The sequence below is a fragment of the Zonotrichia albicollis genome, chromosome Z (assembly GCF_047830755.1).
Source record: "Zonotrichia albicollis isolate bZonAlb1 chromosome Z, bZonAlb1.hap1, whole genome shotgun sequence".
In the NCBI taxonomy this organism is placed as follows: Eukaryota; Metazoa; Chordata; class Aves; order Passeriformes; family Passerellidae; genus Zonotrichia; species Zonotrichia albicollis.
Window position 1 is genome coordinate 54,345,433 of NC_133860.1, and position 17,632 is coordinate 54,363,064.

Sequence of the window (17,632 nt, forward strand, 5' to 3'; positions counted from 1 at the left end):
CCTGAATTGTTAGCTATGAGACACCCTCCCTCCACCCACAGCAGGAAATCAAGCACGTATTGATTGCACAAAATGACATTCATTGCAAAGCTAGCAGAATCGACAAGAAAGCTCCTTCTGCCCATACAAGCAGATATTACCCACTGTTGCCTCCTGAGTTGCCAACATCCAGCAGATTGAGATTTAAAACCATTTTTAACTAGTTCCATCTAAAGAGGTTAGTCCTAATTTACCCATTCATGCAGAATAGTCCAGCAGCCCAACCCAACACACTCACCACATGGATTCCTCAGAACTGGATGTTTTGCTTATGTGCAACTCCAAGACAAACAAACATCAAGGAGAAAAAAAAGAGTAGAAGAGTTACAGATGTTAGAGAGGTCCTTCAAATCTCCAATTAGAGACACTGGAAAAAGGAAACACTTCCTTTTAAAAGCTCAAAACTGAAGCAGAAAATAAATCAGTGAAAGTAAGATCAAATTAAAGCTGTTCTTCTAGAAGGGAAAAGTTGATTGCTGTGGAATACTCAGAGAATTGCTCAGAGCTGAAGCTGCTCTTATTGTTTAATTTCTGTTTTCTTTCATTTTGCTTTTGTAATATGAATTTTTTCACATTGGCATAGCAGAAAACTACCTCCCAAGGAGCCGGACAGACAGTCAAATAGCTGGCAATGTTTTCCTTTTGATTTAATGTCTTGCTCAAGGCATATTTTCAGGCTTTGGATGAAAGCATGGGAAATTGCTATTATAAGTCTTTGACTTTTAAAAGCAGTGTAGTGGGGTAGACACTGCTATGTGAAACGTTTCAAAGCAACATGGCCAAACAGTATTCTGTCACTACACATGAGCATAACAACTCACATAAATATAAAACCCACTTTCAAGGATTTCTATGGTAGCAGATCTAGAAAAGCTACAATAATTTTGAACAATACCTGTGGTTTTCTGTATTATTTGCCAGATTTCAAAAAATTAAAGAGTAAACAATTTTCAGTAAGATTACCAAAGATTTTTTTTTTTTCTGTTTTTGGAGGTAAATGGCATAGAATGTTAAGCACTTAGTGACATAGGCCTGTATTACATCAAAACAGGATCTTGTAACATCATACTGTAGTTATGTAATGCTCAAAAAGGCAGAGCCTTCATCTGGGCAAATACCTGATCTGTTTCTCACTGTATATATCCAGGTTTCAAAGTCTCCAGCTTGACTGATCAAGAGTTAATAATCAACATACTTGTGCTGGGTGTTTTCAGTCTTTTTTGATATTGTGCTCCTGAACAGGAAGGTGAAATTCCTTACAAGTAAGATACTTTCCTGGGAACAGAGAGGACCTCTGATGGTACTTACATACAGCTTGTTTTAATTAGAACAATTGAAAGCAAGCTGTCTCAACCAAGAATGCTGAAATCTCTGCCAAAAGCACATTATACTTTAACCCGGTTGGTAGCCATTACCTGGTTGGATAAGACCATTTCTCAGGAACTTATCAAACACACAGATAAACATTTGCTTGGTTATTTGCTCTTCCACTGCCTTCTTTCCTGAGGGTACTAAGAAAAACTCAGAACAACCAATAATGTGTTCCAGCTTTCCCATATTTGGTTAAATGCAAATGTAATACTCCACCTGAATATCTCTAATCAATTAAAAAGCCTTGGCTTACCTTTTTGATGTTTCATCTTCATTGCTGCTCAAGCGTGCTATTTTTAATGTATCTCAATTTGTTCTGTTAATGGAAGTCTTCTCTGCTGGCAGAAAAACAATGTTCTTTTCCAATCCAGTCCACAGTTACCTTCTTTTCCAGGAAACAAGCCCTAGATAAAGGCCTTTGCCCTGGCTGGAGAAATGCAGCAGAGCCAGGGTGTGCGATTCTTTCCCCTCAGGTTCTTTGAATCCACTGCCCAGCAGCTTGCTGCAGGGAGGTGAGGGAGATGAGAAGTTCACTATGAAATTAGTGGACACGCCCCAGGTGGAAGTGGCCATGACCAGCCAAAGACAGTGTCACCGCACAAACCCCTTCACTCCTGGGTTTTTTCTTCACTTGTCCCTGAATCATCTTGGACAAGCCCAGATCCCCAAAAATACTTGATGATGGGGGTGTAAATTATTTATTTAGAAATTTTGGGGCTTATCCTCATCCAAGAGATTTATGCACAGTCTTTTTATCACAATTTCCCCCTGCTGACACTCTCCTCCCTTTTTTCTCCCAGCAGCCCTTCTCCCAGCAGTCCTCAAACATTGGTTCCTCTCCTGCACCTCCCCATTCCTCAGCTTCTTGCCCAGCATTTCAGCCCCAGCCCTATCTCTAACAGCACTGTGGCTGTCTGGGCAAAACTGAGGCCAAAATACAGATACCACCCTGCATGCACACTGTTGCTTACATTTCTCTGTGACCAACTTTATGAGGGGTCCACCAGAACATGGCATCTCTGCTCCTCCAAAACTTTGCTGGCTCTGTCTTGGAGGCCACTGGTATCTCCCAGCTTATGGTCCAATTGATTCTAAATGGAGGGTTTGCTCTTCATCTTCATTCCCTCCGCCCTATTTCAACTACCCCCACACCATCCCAGCATGAAAAGCCTTTGGAAGGGCTGTAGTTATGCTATATGCTTTCTTAGTGCCTTTTTATAGCAGAAAATTTAATCTTTGATGGAATATAAAATAAAACTGTTGGGAGAGTCTGGGTTTATCTCGGCTGTTTGAGGGGCCTGAAAGGCCCGGGGTGGCCTTGGGGCACCACGCGTGTTGAAGGACGAGAAGAGGCTTCAGTTCTTCTTTCTGGTTTTATGTTTATTAATTGTTTATCTAAAAGATGTTCTTTCAGCCGGCAGAGATCTGCACAGCAGTCAGCCATGGGCACACTCTGTCCTGCCCTCCGGGCAGCCACGTATCTTTATACCCTTTGCTACGCGTACAATATTTATCATTTTTCCCCAATACCATCTATTCTTATAACTCGGTGTACTCTTAGTAATAACCAATAGAAAGGTGCCACCGTGGCCAAAGAAGATGGAGGAGAGGAGGAAGAAGGAGGAGGACAGGACACACCCCAATTCCTCCATCTTACTCCTCTAAACCCCCCTGTACATAAATCTTAAACCTTGTGTCTCACCCTCTAATTAACTAATCTTTCCACCCTTCACCCCGGTGAGGCCCTGTGAAGCCCTCATCCTTGTCGTCTCCTGTGTAGGGTTAAAGTCCAGCTACCAGACACTTCTGGCAACATTCCAGGACTCCCGAGACCCCCAAGCTGGTCTCGGAGGCTCAGCATCTCAGGACTGAGATATTGAGATCCGACATCTCCCCCTTCTGTTTGCCCCAAGAAAACCTCTTTTACAATCTGATTCATGGCATCTGGGACGACATGGATGAGGACTAGGAAAGCTATTACAATATAAAATCCTAAACTACTAAAACATAAAATCCTACCCTTAAAATTCTTCTCCAAATGGGAGAAATGTCAAAGAAATCTGCCCTTAAAATTCCTCTCCAAATGGGAGAAATGTCAAAGAAATCTGCCAGCTGATCAATATATGATCCTTTGTCAGTTTCCCCTGTAATAGGTAAATTTATCCCATTGCCTATTGCAATTCAAGATCCCAAGGAGAAAACCCCCCAGAGTCTTTCGTTCTTATACAGAAATATTCAAGACCCCAAAGAGAAAACCCCCCAGAGTCTTTCGTTTCTCTTGTTTCTCTTCTGAGTTGTCCTTTGCAGTCTGAGTCCCGACTTTTGTCTGAGTATTCGTTTCTTCTTATATCTTGTTGAGGAAAATCGTTGCATAGTTGCAGAGTCGTTACGAAATGATGCTGTATCTCCGCTGAACCGATCTGGTATGTTGTGCACTCAGGGGTTACCTAGTTTTTGATTCAACTGACAATAGGGTTAGAACACACAAGCCTCCCCAGGAGGGGAGAGGCTTAGGACCCCGAGGGTTTTTACCAAAGGCACCAAGTCTGGAGAGGGCCCCTCCTCGCCTGAGACGTCACCGGGGGTCTGGCCCGCCCCCGCCCGCGCTCGGCGCATGCGTGCTTTCCGAGCTGCTCTGTGTCTCTCCCGAGGTAATTTTTTTTCCTCTCCCTTTTTATTCCGCCTCTGAATTTTCCCCCCTCGGTCTGCCCCTGACTGTCTCCTCCTCCTCCGACGCTGTGTGTGTGTGTGGCCCTATGTCGGTGTGTGCGGCCGTCCCCGCCGGCACCCGCGCCCGCCGCGACTCGCACCGGGTTTTTTTTTTTTATTGCGTCACAACCGCGCGCCTCTTGCGTCTCGCCGCAGCTTTCTGGGATTGCGCAATTTCCCCCATGCCGCTGCCCATGTCGGACGCCCCTTCTGCGCTGGCATGTGACTCTGCCCTCCCGGGTTCTTGCGAGTTTTGCCTGCCGCGCGCGTTTCTGCTACTTTGCCGGCCCCCGGGGCCGCTGCACCCCCCGGCCCTGAGCTTAGCAAAGCCATATCTGAACACGCGTCTCTTGTTTTTCCTTCAGCCGCGCTCCCCGCCTGCTCCGCCGCCGCGAGAAAGCGCCTCCCCCCGGTCCCCTCTCCCCCCCCGTTCTCCCTCTGCTCCTGAGTCCTCCATGCTCTCTGGACTTTTTGGACGCTTTTTGGGAGTTTCCCGAGGTTTCTGGGTTTTGGGACCGGGTGTTTTAATAATATTTCTTGCTCTTTTTTCTCCAAGAGCATTTTTCCACTCGGCCTTTTAAGGCCAGAGCTAATAATTTTTTCCTGGAGCCTTGCTCCCCTCTCTCTTTCAGAGAGTCCCCCCCCCGGACGTCTGGTGCGTCTCGGGGTTATTTCTTCCTGGCCTTTTAAGGCCAGAGCTAATTTTTTCCGGAGTCCTGCTCCCCCCTCTTCCGAGGGCCCCCCCCCCGGACGTCTGGTGCGTCTCGGGGGTTTTCCTCTCGGCCTTTTAAGGCCAGAGCTAATTAATTTTTGTATGTTTGTGTCACACCTTATAAGGTGGACAAAATTTCCCGTTGTTCCTGGGAAGGTGTGCCTCCCATGTTCTTATTTTCAGGCTTTCTTACCAAATCTGTCGCCAGAGCAGTCTGGACGTCTCGATCTGTCCAGCAGATCACGAGAGGTGGACCCAGGGCGCCTTCTGGTTCCAGTCCGGGCTGTTCTGCTACGATTGTCTTCGGCAGAAACTGAGAGATGGAATTCTCAGTGACTGCTGTTTTTTTGCAGTCTCTGCTGGCTTTTTTTCTTCTTCTCTCTCTTTTTCTTCAGGGCTTTGAAGGTGGTGGTGGTCCCCCCGAAAGGTTGTGGTGGTCAGAGCTCACCCAGTGGAAGCCAAGTGTCCGGTTTATCTTCCCGAAAGGTTTTGTGGTGGTCTCTGTCCGCCCAGGGAACGCCAAGTGCCGGTTTATCTTCCCCCGAAAGGTTGTGGTGGTTCGTGGTCCGTCCAGGGACGCCAAGTCTGGATTTATCTCGGCTGTTTGAGGGGCCTGAAAGGCCCGGGGTGGCCTTGGGGCACCACGCGTGTTGAAGGACGAGAAGAGGCTTCAGTTCTTCTTTCTGGTTTTATGTTTATTAATTGTTTATCTAAAAGATGTTCTTTCAGCCGGCAGAGATCTGCACAGCAGTCAGCCATGGGCACACTCTGTCCTGCCCTCCGGGCAGCCACGTATCTTTATACCCTTTGCTACGCGTACAATATTTATCATTTTTCCCCAATACCATCTATTCTTATAACTCGGTGTACTCTTAGTAATAACCAATAGAAAGGTGCCACCGTGGCCAAAGAAGATGGAGGAGAGGAGGAAGAAGGAGGAGGACAGGACACACCCCAATTCCTCCATCTTACTCCTCTAAACCCCCCTGTACATAAATCTTAAACCTTGTGTCTCACCCTCTAATTAACTAATCTTTCCACCCTTCACCCCGGTGAGGCCCTGTGAAGCCCTCATCCTTGTCGTCTCCTGTGTAGGGTTAAAGTCCAGCTACCAGACACTTCTGGCAACATTCCAGGACTCCCGAGACCCCCAAGCTGGTCTCGGAGGCTCAGCATCTCAGGACTGAGATATTGAGATCCGACAGGAGAGTTCAAAGAAATAAAAGCTTTTTTTGCTAAATGGACCAAGCAATTTTAGATTTTTTTTCACAGTGTCAGGATTCTTCAGAGAAAATGGTGGGGACTTGGTTTACTCTCAGCTAGAGTATCAGAAAGTTATGGTGCAGGAGAAAGGGTACTATCACAGAGTTCAGGAATACTCAGATACAATTTTTTCATAAAAATTAAACACCCAATAAATGCCATTGATAAAGAACTTGAAAAAAAAATCTGAATTGTTTCAATGAATAACCATGAATATGATGTCTTGGTACAATGAAAAGTTGAAAAAAAATAGGTAAAAATTTCTGCTGAGGCTAGAAAAAATGACACTAGCAAAAAAGATAAATGTTCATCATCATACCACAGAAAATTAGGACAATTTCATGGTTCTGCACTTGGAATATCGGAAATTTGAACAGAGATGCTTAAGAAAAAGCTACATTTCCATACTGTGGCAAGTGAGAAGCATTACATAGGAAGGCACAATTAAAAAAGTAAAATCAGACTAATTAAGGAACTTGGATTTTGTTTTTCTGATGTGTTATTGGTTGTAATAATGCATTATGAAAAACATGGTCTGACCAAAGTTGGACTGATCAGAACATAGACTGACAATAAACTCTCTTTGAACTAAGTTTAGTGTGCTGTCTTTTGCTGGAGCTCATCAACTGTTACAGGATAAAGGGTGCTATTTATGGTTTGCACATCTTTTCCAGTCATTAAGTGTTGGCTGAGAACTGGTTTGTCAGGAGCTGGTTTTTCTCCCCTGCCAGTCCTCTTTTATACCAACCAACTGTCCAGAGCAGCTTTTGGTGCACTCCAAATTCCTCACAGCCCAGTCTAAATTTGGTTCTTTCCATAGGAAAGTAAGAGCTTGCAGCTTTGAATTTATGGAAAGAAAGCTTCTGCCTTTCATACAGAATGATTAGTTCTCTTTGCTCTATGTAGAATAACAGTCTTGGCCTCAGAGTATGCATGCAGGTAACAGTGCACATAGTGTCATCAGCCAGAGGAAATGAAATCCTGAATACTGTATCATCCATTTTATTTTGTGTTTGTTACAAGAAAAGGCAAATTCAGTGATTAGCCAGGGAAGATATTCTGTGTCCTTGAAATGTTCTTTGCTCATCCAATATAAGTATTGAACTATACAAAAAACCCAGTTTGTTACTAAATGGCAAGGTTTATTTTGAGAATGCAATTAATATGTAATACCTTGGAAGATGAACAGCTATTGTAAATACAGAATAAAGGCTCAAGCACCACAGCTCTTCTGTTCCTTGTATTTGTTTTACAAGAAAAGACACACAGCACTAAACTGCATAACTTTCATAAAAGGTGCTATAACTAAATTAGAAAATCAATGCCTCAACAAATTAGCATTTCAGACTGACATATGTGTGCATTTATGATCATAAGAATTCAAAACAGCAGTCCAGAGAGCCTCATGACATGAAGTTCTCTTGATCCCCTTCAGCTGTGCTTTGAACTGTGTGCAATACCTTTTTTGCCGTACTGCCTCTGCCTCAGCTCCATAAGGCAGGCCACTAATTTTCTCTAATCAGCGGTGAGAGTGTTCGTAAGCCCTGCTAGATCATTTACAACAGTGGACACTAATACAACAGGAAATGAACCCACTGGTTTCACTTAGATCCCTGGGCAGCTGCCAGTTACCAAGAGATCTCATCTGAGTTTGAAAACAGCAATGCTCTTGATTGCAAAATGATTTTTTCCCTGCTGCTGCCGCCCTCCTCATACTCACTTCTGATCAATACGCCATTCTGATTCACAACCACATCTTCCTCAGGAGGCTTTGAATCAACTAAGTACAACTGCAAGCTCAAAGAAAATACTGACATTTATTTTTATGTTGCAAAAAAACCTAACTATACATACCCCCTCTCTCAGAATTTACAGAAAACTTGAGTCTTTTATTGAAAGGCCCTGTAAAACTGAGGTAAAGTACAAAATTAGAAAGGTAGCTGTAGTAGAAATGACAGAGGATGAAACTCATTCTATATTACACCATAAAGAACATATGGAAATTAGTTTAAACATAACAGAAGTGAGCTTCCTAGCAGCAAGGAATTTAATGCTAAAATCTGTGATAAGTAATGCGTATTCCATGACTTTTTACAGTTCACAGTTACAGAACAAATCAGTTCCTTTTCATTGTAACTGCTCCAAAATCAAATGTATAATATGTATATATAAATAGAATTAAATAGCCAAAAAGTTGTTCCTAGTTTGACCAAGACTCACCTGAGCAGAGATACCTATTAATTTTTTTGCAATTAGCTTCATAAATTACCTTTCAACTTTGTCACTAAACTGTTGAATTTTATATGAACTAACATAATTTAAATACATAAAGGGTTTTTTGCCCATCTGTACAATGAATTTTGTATATAAGGCTGCAAAATGTCCTCTTCCACCTTCCAGTGGGAATGAGGGGCAGCAGAACCTGCTGCTCATAGTTAAGCTTCCTGGAACAGGCTGACTACAAGCATAGCTAGGATAATAATTCCTTCCCTCCTTCAACCACACATAATACAGTCTTTATTCAGCAAAGTCGTTTCACGCCATGCCAAAGGTCAGCTTTTGCTGTATTAATAGCTGCTCTGGGAGGATCAGTGTTGTGCTATCCTACATTTTTTCCTGGGGCTGGAGATGCAATTTCCTACAATCTGCAGGCAATTTCCCACCAATTTTCTTGGGGAGCTAATAGGCTGTGACAGGAGATGGAGCTAGCTAGCAGCAGGTGGCTTCAGAAAAGACAAATTGCATCTCTGCCACCTAACTGGGCAATCTAGAAGGACAGAGTTTATAGCTTTGTAGTGTTATTGGGCCCCATGCTAACAGTAAATTGTTCAAGCTGCTATCTGAATTTCATATTCTTTTCCTTCCGAGTTGTTACCACCACATATCACTTTGTAGCATTTTTTCTACGAATGACAGACACAGATCATGTGTGATTACTATTTTAACTGCCTTTTAACTAGACAGGCCCTGCTAAACAATATCCACATCAGAAATAGAGAAATAAACAGTGTGTCTATCAAATAGTGATATTTTGATTATTTTTATATTTGTTAAGGTTCAAAGCAGACACCTATGGAAAGGGATTAATTTTTAAGCTAAATTCAAGGAAAACAGATGGAGCAAACTACGGCAACATTAAAACTGAGCACATCTACAGTGTTGTGAAAGTCCCACTGATATATATAGTACAAAATGAAAGCAATAAAAAACCCCCAAATATAACTGGCAATTTCTCCCTCTACTCTAGCAGGTTTTGAAACCTAAGAAGTTAACCTGAACAGTAAAATCAGTTCAAAACTATACATGTAACCATTTACCATGCAGATTTAAATTTAGTAAGACTAGTAAAGCTCTAAGAATGTATTGTCATATCCACTTTGATAGAAATGAAACTGATTTAAAACTGCTCACCTTACCTAAGATTACAAGAAAATTTAATAACTAAAGAAAATGGTTCAAAGGCACATTGCACTAGCAACTATTGCAAGTGGTATCTGTCACTATACTTCCCCTTACTGTTATAGCTAACCCAGGGGATAAATACTGTAAACACATTCTATTACAGAACCCTGTATATCTGGATGTTTTCTTCAAAATATAGAACAAATTTCTGAAGGCATGGAGGTTATTAAAAACAATTAACAATAGCAATGAAATTATTATAATTAGCAAAATTTGCAAGGTTAATATTTTTCCCCTTCCCCCCTGCCCAAGAATAAATTAGGTAGAGTAAAAACAATCCCATCTAAATTATTGCTGTCCACTGGGAGACAAAATTAGTACTGAGATGTATAAAATTTTACTATAATTCAACCCTAAGGATTTTTTTTAATTACTTAAGTAATGAAAAAATGTAAAATTACAGTGAAAAAAGTGTTGAAATATTCTAACATGCATTTGAAACTCTCACATTTAAACCACTTGTCATTAATATCCCCATTTCATATTTGTGGTTTTTAATAAGTTACAGCTAGATAAAATACTGAAGAACCAGGAAGAATTATAAATAGAATACCAGGTCAATAACTTGTACTCAACAAAGAAGAGTATCTACATAAACAAATTTAAAAAGCAATGAAAACCATTCAAAATCCAGAAGTATTTCCTTTAACAGATTCACTGATAAAAATACAAGAGTATCAGGACTTGAAAATCTTGAATTTGACAAATGAAAATCAATGATTTATCTATACAAGTCTATAAACTTCTTGAAGTACACATTCAAAAATTCAATTATATCATATATTTGTGAATATTCACTCAACTGCTGTCAGAAATACACATCTCACATATCTAACAATCAGAAGGACAAAGAAAAATTAGAAGCATTATGTATGTATAACTCATTAAAACATCTCTAGAGATCTAATGTATATCCAGGAGGAAACATAAAGGAGCACGGTAGTAAACTGATTTCTGTATGAAAAAGGAAACTTATTCCAGTTAGTAAATTTAATGTGGCCACAAAACCATCAGATTGTATATTTATTTGAAATCCAATTTGAAAAAAATCATTTCCAACTGCAGAAAAACCCCAATAGCTGATTATTTTTTAAGAATAAAGGGCATCTTCGCTGGACTGCAAAACTTAATGCTACAGCAAACCACAAAATAAGAGTTATCATAATTTCAGACAGGTTTTAAAGTAAGGGGGTAATCCATTGTGAATCACTGAAGGAAGTGTGACAAAAGACTGTGAAATGGGCAGATGGATTTTATTTTAAACAAATTAGGCTCACTACCAGGAAAGTAACAAGGATTTCTCAGTTTCCAACTGCTGTGGGTTAACTTTCATTTATGACCCCTTCATTCTGCTTGTTAACTTTTTTAAACTGCCATTAAAATCAGTGCTCAAAGGAAAAACAGCATTTATTGTTTGCAGTTACAGACTATCATCTCCATTTTCTATGTTAATGACAGAGTATACAGAAGGGATAATGATAACAGTATGTTTGATTGCTTAGTCTCCAGACTATGTGTTATCTTCACCTCAAACTAATTTTTGGCAGAAAACAGGGTTTTGAAACAGGGTTTGAGAGATACTTTTGTGCTGTGAACATAGCAAAGGCAACCCTTGCCAAGCTGTACACAATATAAATGTTGAGTTGCTTGCAGCATCTCTTATATGAATCAATATAATCTTAAAAATATCGGCAAAATCACATGTGAAATTATAGGAGAGGAAAAATATCATAATTTTATGTTTTACCTCAGAAGCCATCACAGAATTTTTTCTATGAAGAGTCAACTATGCCAAACCAGGGACTCATAAACAATGAAAATGTGAGTATAGAATAATGCAGCTATCCTATATCTGAGTGCTTGCATTAGTAAGGAAAATCATTACACCAGACACTGCCCAATATAATTATGCAGCTATCCACTGAAATATTCAGTCAGATTTTCCTGTATACTGTATATCATTAACAGGCAACTAAATTCTTACTAATGTATAGTAGAGCATAGAGCCAGAAAGAACATGGACAGTTTTTCAGCTTCTCAGAGTGAACTGTGAGACCCAGATCTAAGAAATATGGGGAGGGCAAACCCCAAACAACCCAAACCCCACAAAAAACCCTGATCAGATTTGAAAATGATAACTAACATTTGCCCCCACAACAGACATTTTCGGTATTCAGTTTTCTGAGCAGCACTTTTAGCCTCAAGGAAATAGAAATCCAGCTCTCTCAAGAATTAATGTATCACAGAAGCAGTAGGTTCTTTGCATCTTCAACAACATTCTGCCCTCTGAAGGCTATTATTCATTCTTCTGATTTCCCTTCACGTTTTCTTGTTATATTCAATTCATAGTAAGTAATTCATTTTAAAGTAATGTCAGAAGAAAAAAAAAAAAAAATCAATCAACTGCAAATAGTGAAAAACCACAAACCAAACCAAAAAACCCCCAAGCCCACTCATGTGCTTAAAATATGTTCAAAACACATTTTTTGCTGATTTAGAAAATGTTTCAGCGAGTGTTTCAGCTCTCCTATATAGCTAAGCAGAAATCCTGGGTAAATTTCTCAGAAATGTCAGTAAGATAGACCCATAGGACAGATTTTTCAAGCACCCAGTTCTTACATGTCTGATTTCCCTAACAAAACCTACCACACAGCACTAAGCACTTAAGCTGCAGTGGGACATTTGGGAGCATGTTGCTGAAAATGGGATTATCAAGTGCTTGGAAGCAGATCTTGAGCTACAGAAATAAAAGGTAATGGTAAATGTAGAGAACTGGCTGTCAGTTAACTCCTTTTCCCTCTTAGGATGAGATGACTAGATGTTTATGGATATCAAAGAAATGTCCACTTCTAGTTCAAACACACAACTCAAGGGTCCTTGAATAACTGCAGAAACATTTGAACAACTTTACAGAGAAACAGATGTCAGTGAACTCTCTGACTGAAATCTCATTCTAGGTGAATTGCGTAGATTGCATGTTAGGTTACACCTAAAATGTATGTGTTTCTAGTTCTCATTTCCTCTTGTCCTGCAGTGTGACTAGGTGTCCAAGGTGACTGATGGTGTCCTCGTTTGTGTCAGCAATAGTGTAGCTAGCAGGACTAGGGCTGGGATTTTCCCTGCCCCTGTTACTGGAAAGGCTGCACCTCAAATCCCGTGTTCTGTTTTAGGCCACTCATGAGAAGGACATTGAGGTATGCTCAGAGAAGGGCAGAGAAGCTGGTGAAGGGTCTGGAACATAAGTCTTTTAAGGAGTGGCTGAGGGAGCTGGGATTGTTTAGACTGGAGAAAAGGCTCACTCTACAACTCCCTGAAATGAGGTTGTAGCAAGCTGGGTGTCACTTGGTCTCTCCTCTCAGCCACAGGACAAGAGGACACAGCTTCAAACTAAGCCAGGGGAGGTTCAGGTTGGACCTCTGCAAGAATTTTCTCATGGATGAAGTTGTCAAGCATTGGAGCAGGCTGTCCAGGGAGGTGGTAGAGTCATCCATCCCACAGGTGTTCAAGAAATGACTGGATGCAGCACATAATGCTATGGTTTAGTTTACATGTAATATTCAGTCAGAGGTTGGACTAGATCATCTTGGAGGGCTTTTTTAACTGAAGTGGTTCTGTCCATGAATTTCTGTGCCATAACTCACCTGCATTCTGGTGTTTGTCAGGTTCAACTCTGAGTTACTCCTCCTTTCCCATTATGTAATGAAGTTTATCTGTCTGGCAGGACCAAATGAATTGGCTGAAGTCTTACATAAACCTACATTCTCAAATTCTTTCTGTGCGCTTGTGGTAGGAGAAAAAACCCAAAATCCTTCAAAGAGACAGCAGAGTTGGAATCAGTCCAGATTATCCAGTGAAGTGATTTAAGGGGTAAACACTTTATCAGTAGTGCGAAATCAGAAGTCTGTACTCCTCCTTAGCCAAAAAACTTCAAAATCCACCTTTCTTAATTAATAGAATGGTGGAATTTCCCCATCAACTCAAAATTGCACCAATAAAATAGAAAATATGAAAGACTATTTTAACTAGACTACATAATCCCTTGGGATCCTAAGTGGGCCAGCCATTCCACAAAACTACAAACAAACAAAAAACTTTATCAGGAATTAAACACCAAACAAAAAATCAGTTTGTCAATCTGAGTTAAAGCTACTTGAGTAACTTAGAAGCTTCTGAAATTCTACTTGTATCACACCAATGCAAAAATGTGACCCAAAAATTATGGTCAATCATTCATATACAGATTCTACATTGATGTTTATATTAAAAAATAACACTTGTTATAACAGTCTGTGAAAATGATGTTCATTTAGTGGTCCCTCTTTCCTTTAAAAGAACAAAAGCCTTTGAAATGCCAAATGAATTAGAAAGAACTAATGTAGATGAAAATTCTCTCTCAAGACACCAGTAGGCTTGTATGCTAACAAGGGGAACTGCCATTGCTTGGAATTATAATTGAAAAGAACATCTGACACACTGACAAATACATTGTGTGGAATGATATCCTGACTTTCTGCTCAATTGATTTATAAAGGGTTATACTAAGTGCACATACACAAAATATACATATTAAAGCTGACAAAGGATTTTGTTCAGTTGAATTGGTATCACCACAAATCCCCTCTTCATCAGTTATTGTTTGCATTGACATCCAAAATGTCTTTTGTAAGGACTCCCTGCTTCTATCCAGAACAGGCATTTACCAGAGTGCCATTGAGACATCTCTGAATACTGAAGGCCACCTAGCACACAAAGACTGTCCCAAAAGGTGCTAACCAAAGGAATCTTTTAGGACCGTATTTAGGTTGACCTCCCACAAAAAACAGAATTACCTATACAATAGTAACTGATGCACTTCTCTTCTCCACATGGCTTCCCCAGTGCCTTTTCTGTTACCGCTGACCTTGGTTAGTCTGTTTCTTCATTCAGTGGGCAATTATTTCCACCCACTACTTTACACAGGGCTATAACAACTTACAGAAGTTTTAAGCTTCACAAGTTTTACATCTTTTAGGTGATTGTGTAGACAGACATGCTAGAAGTTCAGCAAACCTCTCTTTTCATTAAAAATTACATCTGCAAGTAGAATATGCTTTACTCTCTTGACAAATCAAAAGACTCACAATTTTATAAACATTAAGTGAAATCTGAAACAACAAATGGAGAGAACTACTCATCCACAAGTATGGATGATGCATCCAGAAGCTTTCAGATGTATCCACTAATTTTCAGACCCAAGGCTTATAATAGGGGGGAAAAAAGGAATTAATTTCTTAATTACAATCAAGAAATACATGGTACAAATATGATTAAATTCATGCACATAAATTTCTGATTCCATAACTGCTCTGACTCATTGTACATTCTAGAAGCCAAGAAAACAAGGTATTTTATGATTCTTCTGACACTATGATTTTGAATCTCTGGATTGACAAGTGTGACCTTGCTAGCAAGCCCTATGCCACAATATATAGCAGACCAATTACACATGTTGGGTCTTTTTAATTGATATAGATGTGTAAGAATACTTGTATTCTTGGCTCCTGTGTGATGTTGACTTCAGAGAACAGCAAAAGGATACCTATAAAGTAAAAGCCAAGGTGATAGCAGTTTGGCAAAAATCCAAAAGATCCTAATTAAAGCAAATTTGCCAGTGCTGCTAAAGTCAATGATCACTGCCAGAACCAGATGTTCAGAGAAATTTCAATATGAAAAGTGTAAAAATCAAGTAATCTTGTAAATGCTCTTGTTTTAAAACTTTCCCTTGTAAAAATGGCACAGCACTTCCCAGTATATCAGTGTAGCAAATACAGTTAATTCTCTGAAAAGCCTCATGATTCTGCTTTCTGCCCCACTATGTCTGAAAGCAACATGATCAGCATCTAAACTTGTCCGTCATTTTCATACAGATACAAATTAACAACTAAAAAATCAACAAAGAAATATATGGATACATATTAATACAATGCTATTTTTAAAATTCTAGGAGACCAGATTATCCTGGATGGGTAATATTTTACATTCTGGATGGAATGTTAGTACGTTAAGGCTATTACAGTTTTAGACGCTATAATTTGGTTTCAGTAGAACGGTCATGTAAATCAAAAGGAAAACCTACGTCCCTTCAGACTAGAATCTTAGATAAAATTTGCCCCCACATGAAAAATTCTTTATCCAATCAACACACCTGTCAGTCAAGCTTGTTTCTTCCTAACTACGTGTCTTTGAAAGAGCAGGGATATAGGCCATCATCAAATGCTAGGAAAATGAGAAAGCAGCTCTTCTTCTGTCTGCCAGTTTGTGTAATCTAAATTAATTGTTCAAAGATATCCTTCTGTTCATCTGTGCTCTCCATGAGCAACAGAAATTATAACCAAATTACAGAATGTAGGAAATGTACAGCTCCCACCAGTGCAACAGCAAAGTCTGTTGTCTAGCAAACAGTGGTAGAACACATTAGCCTGAAAAAATAATAGTTAATAAAGTGAACACATTCTCTCCTCATCCATTGCTCTTGAGTACACTAAGAAAACTTGAAGATGCATAGCTTTGGTAACTGGCTGCTTATCATGGCTCTTCACAGATGTCACACAGTGATGCAACAATGGAAAGGACTCACAGATTGCTCAGCATGAATACATAGAGCCTACAGGCCTGCATAACATAGGACACTCAGGAAAATTAATTCTAATTAATTTGTAGAGTGGATTAGTTAAAAATCAAAATATTCCTTTGTCATTATTCTCACAAGAAATTAAGAAGCGATTTCAACTTAGTTTATGTTAATTCACTTAACTTGCTACCCTGCAAGTATTTAACATCTTTAAGAAATCCCCTGTAAACTCACACTTTTGGTAATTTAGTTAAATTTACCTGAGTATCTAAGTATAGACAAGATTTTAAAAAGGAAATGGCCACTAACTACCACTTCTCTGTAACACATGAAGGATGCAACTTCTCTAATCACAGACATCCTCATATAACAAATAAAGGCTCTGATGTACTTAGTTGAAATGTAGTCTCACATGAATTCTGTTCAGCTGGGGGAGAAAAATGACAGGGAAGACACCTCCTCTTCTAGAGAAATGACCAAATGTGTTATGATCAGGCACATATTACTGTATCTACCAAAGAACATATACATGGGACATCAAAATAAACTGCACAGCTTTATGAAATGTTCAATTTTTATATTTACACTATAATTAGTACAAAACTGCCTTTAAGTTTTCTGTAGAACAAGACAATATCTACTGGACTTGATATCCTAGTATGTCAAATCATCTACTTCGAAATATGATAAAGGAATCTAAGAACAGTTATAAAGAATAAGACACCATTTTCAAACTATACATAGTGTTTGCTCTTGCTTCTAAAAAGGTACTTATATCCCCAAAAGGTTTTTAATTTTAAATAAGCAGGGCAAGCAGGGAGGGGGCAAGGGGGAAGACTGGTTGTTGGTACTAAAGCCTTTACTGTAGTAAACTAAATATATTTACAATTTATACAAATGTTTGACCTTCAACAAAAATACAAAAACATATCACAAGATGCAAAACCAGGAAACAAGTTCATCTGAGACATGGCTGCTCTACCCAGGACAGAATGCAACTTGAACTGCAAGGAACAGAAAGGTATTTATCCCCCATATTCAGGCAATGAGAAAAAATTGCATGAGGTCACAAAAGAAAAAAAATAAAAGGCTCCAACGTTCTTCAGTAGACTTGGCTTTTAAAAATTATGTCAAAAACCTAGGCTACACTTGCCCATCTTGCCTCTGTGTTCCGTCTGGTCCATGTAGCCAATACTTAGTTGCAGGACGTTGCCTTCTATTTTGAAAAATCGGAGTAGTTTCATGGCAAGGTCTGGAACCTCAACACTTTTGTTCCTTTCAAAAATTCAAAACCTTTCTACTTCTACAAACAATTTTGGCCCAGTTCAACCTCTAAAAGAATATCCCCATCATGTTTTTCAGTAGATAACTTCATAGACTGTAGCTTTTTTGTCTCCAGAGCCAGTGACAATGTACTTATCATCCACAGAGATGTCACAGCTAAGCACTGATGAAGATTCTTTGGA

General features: G+C 39.7%; 1 protein-coding gene across 4 annotated transcripts in view; it reads right to left on the bottom strand.

Annotated features, from left to right (window-relative positions):
• Positions 1–6,531: 6,531 nt before the first annotated feature.
• LOC102070136 (transducin-like enhancer protein 1) overlaps positions 6,532–17,632 on the bottom strand; it is an 82,069-nt gene continuing 70,968 nt past the window's right edge. For 3 of the 4 annotated variants that reach the window (XM_074533649.1, XM_074533648.1, XM_014272030.3), the window contains one exon: positions 6,532–17,632. In XM_074533649.1, coding sequence (XP_074389750.1) covers positions 17,525–17,632 — 108 coding nt within the window. In that variant the 3' untranslated portion in view covers positions 6,532–17,524. The other variant, XM_014272031.3, reaches the window with a different exon arrangement.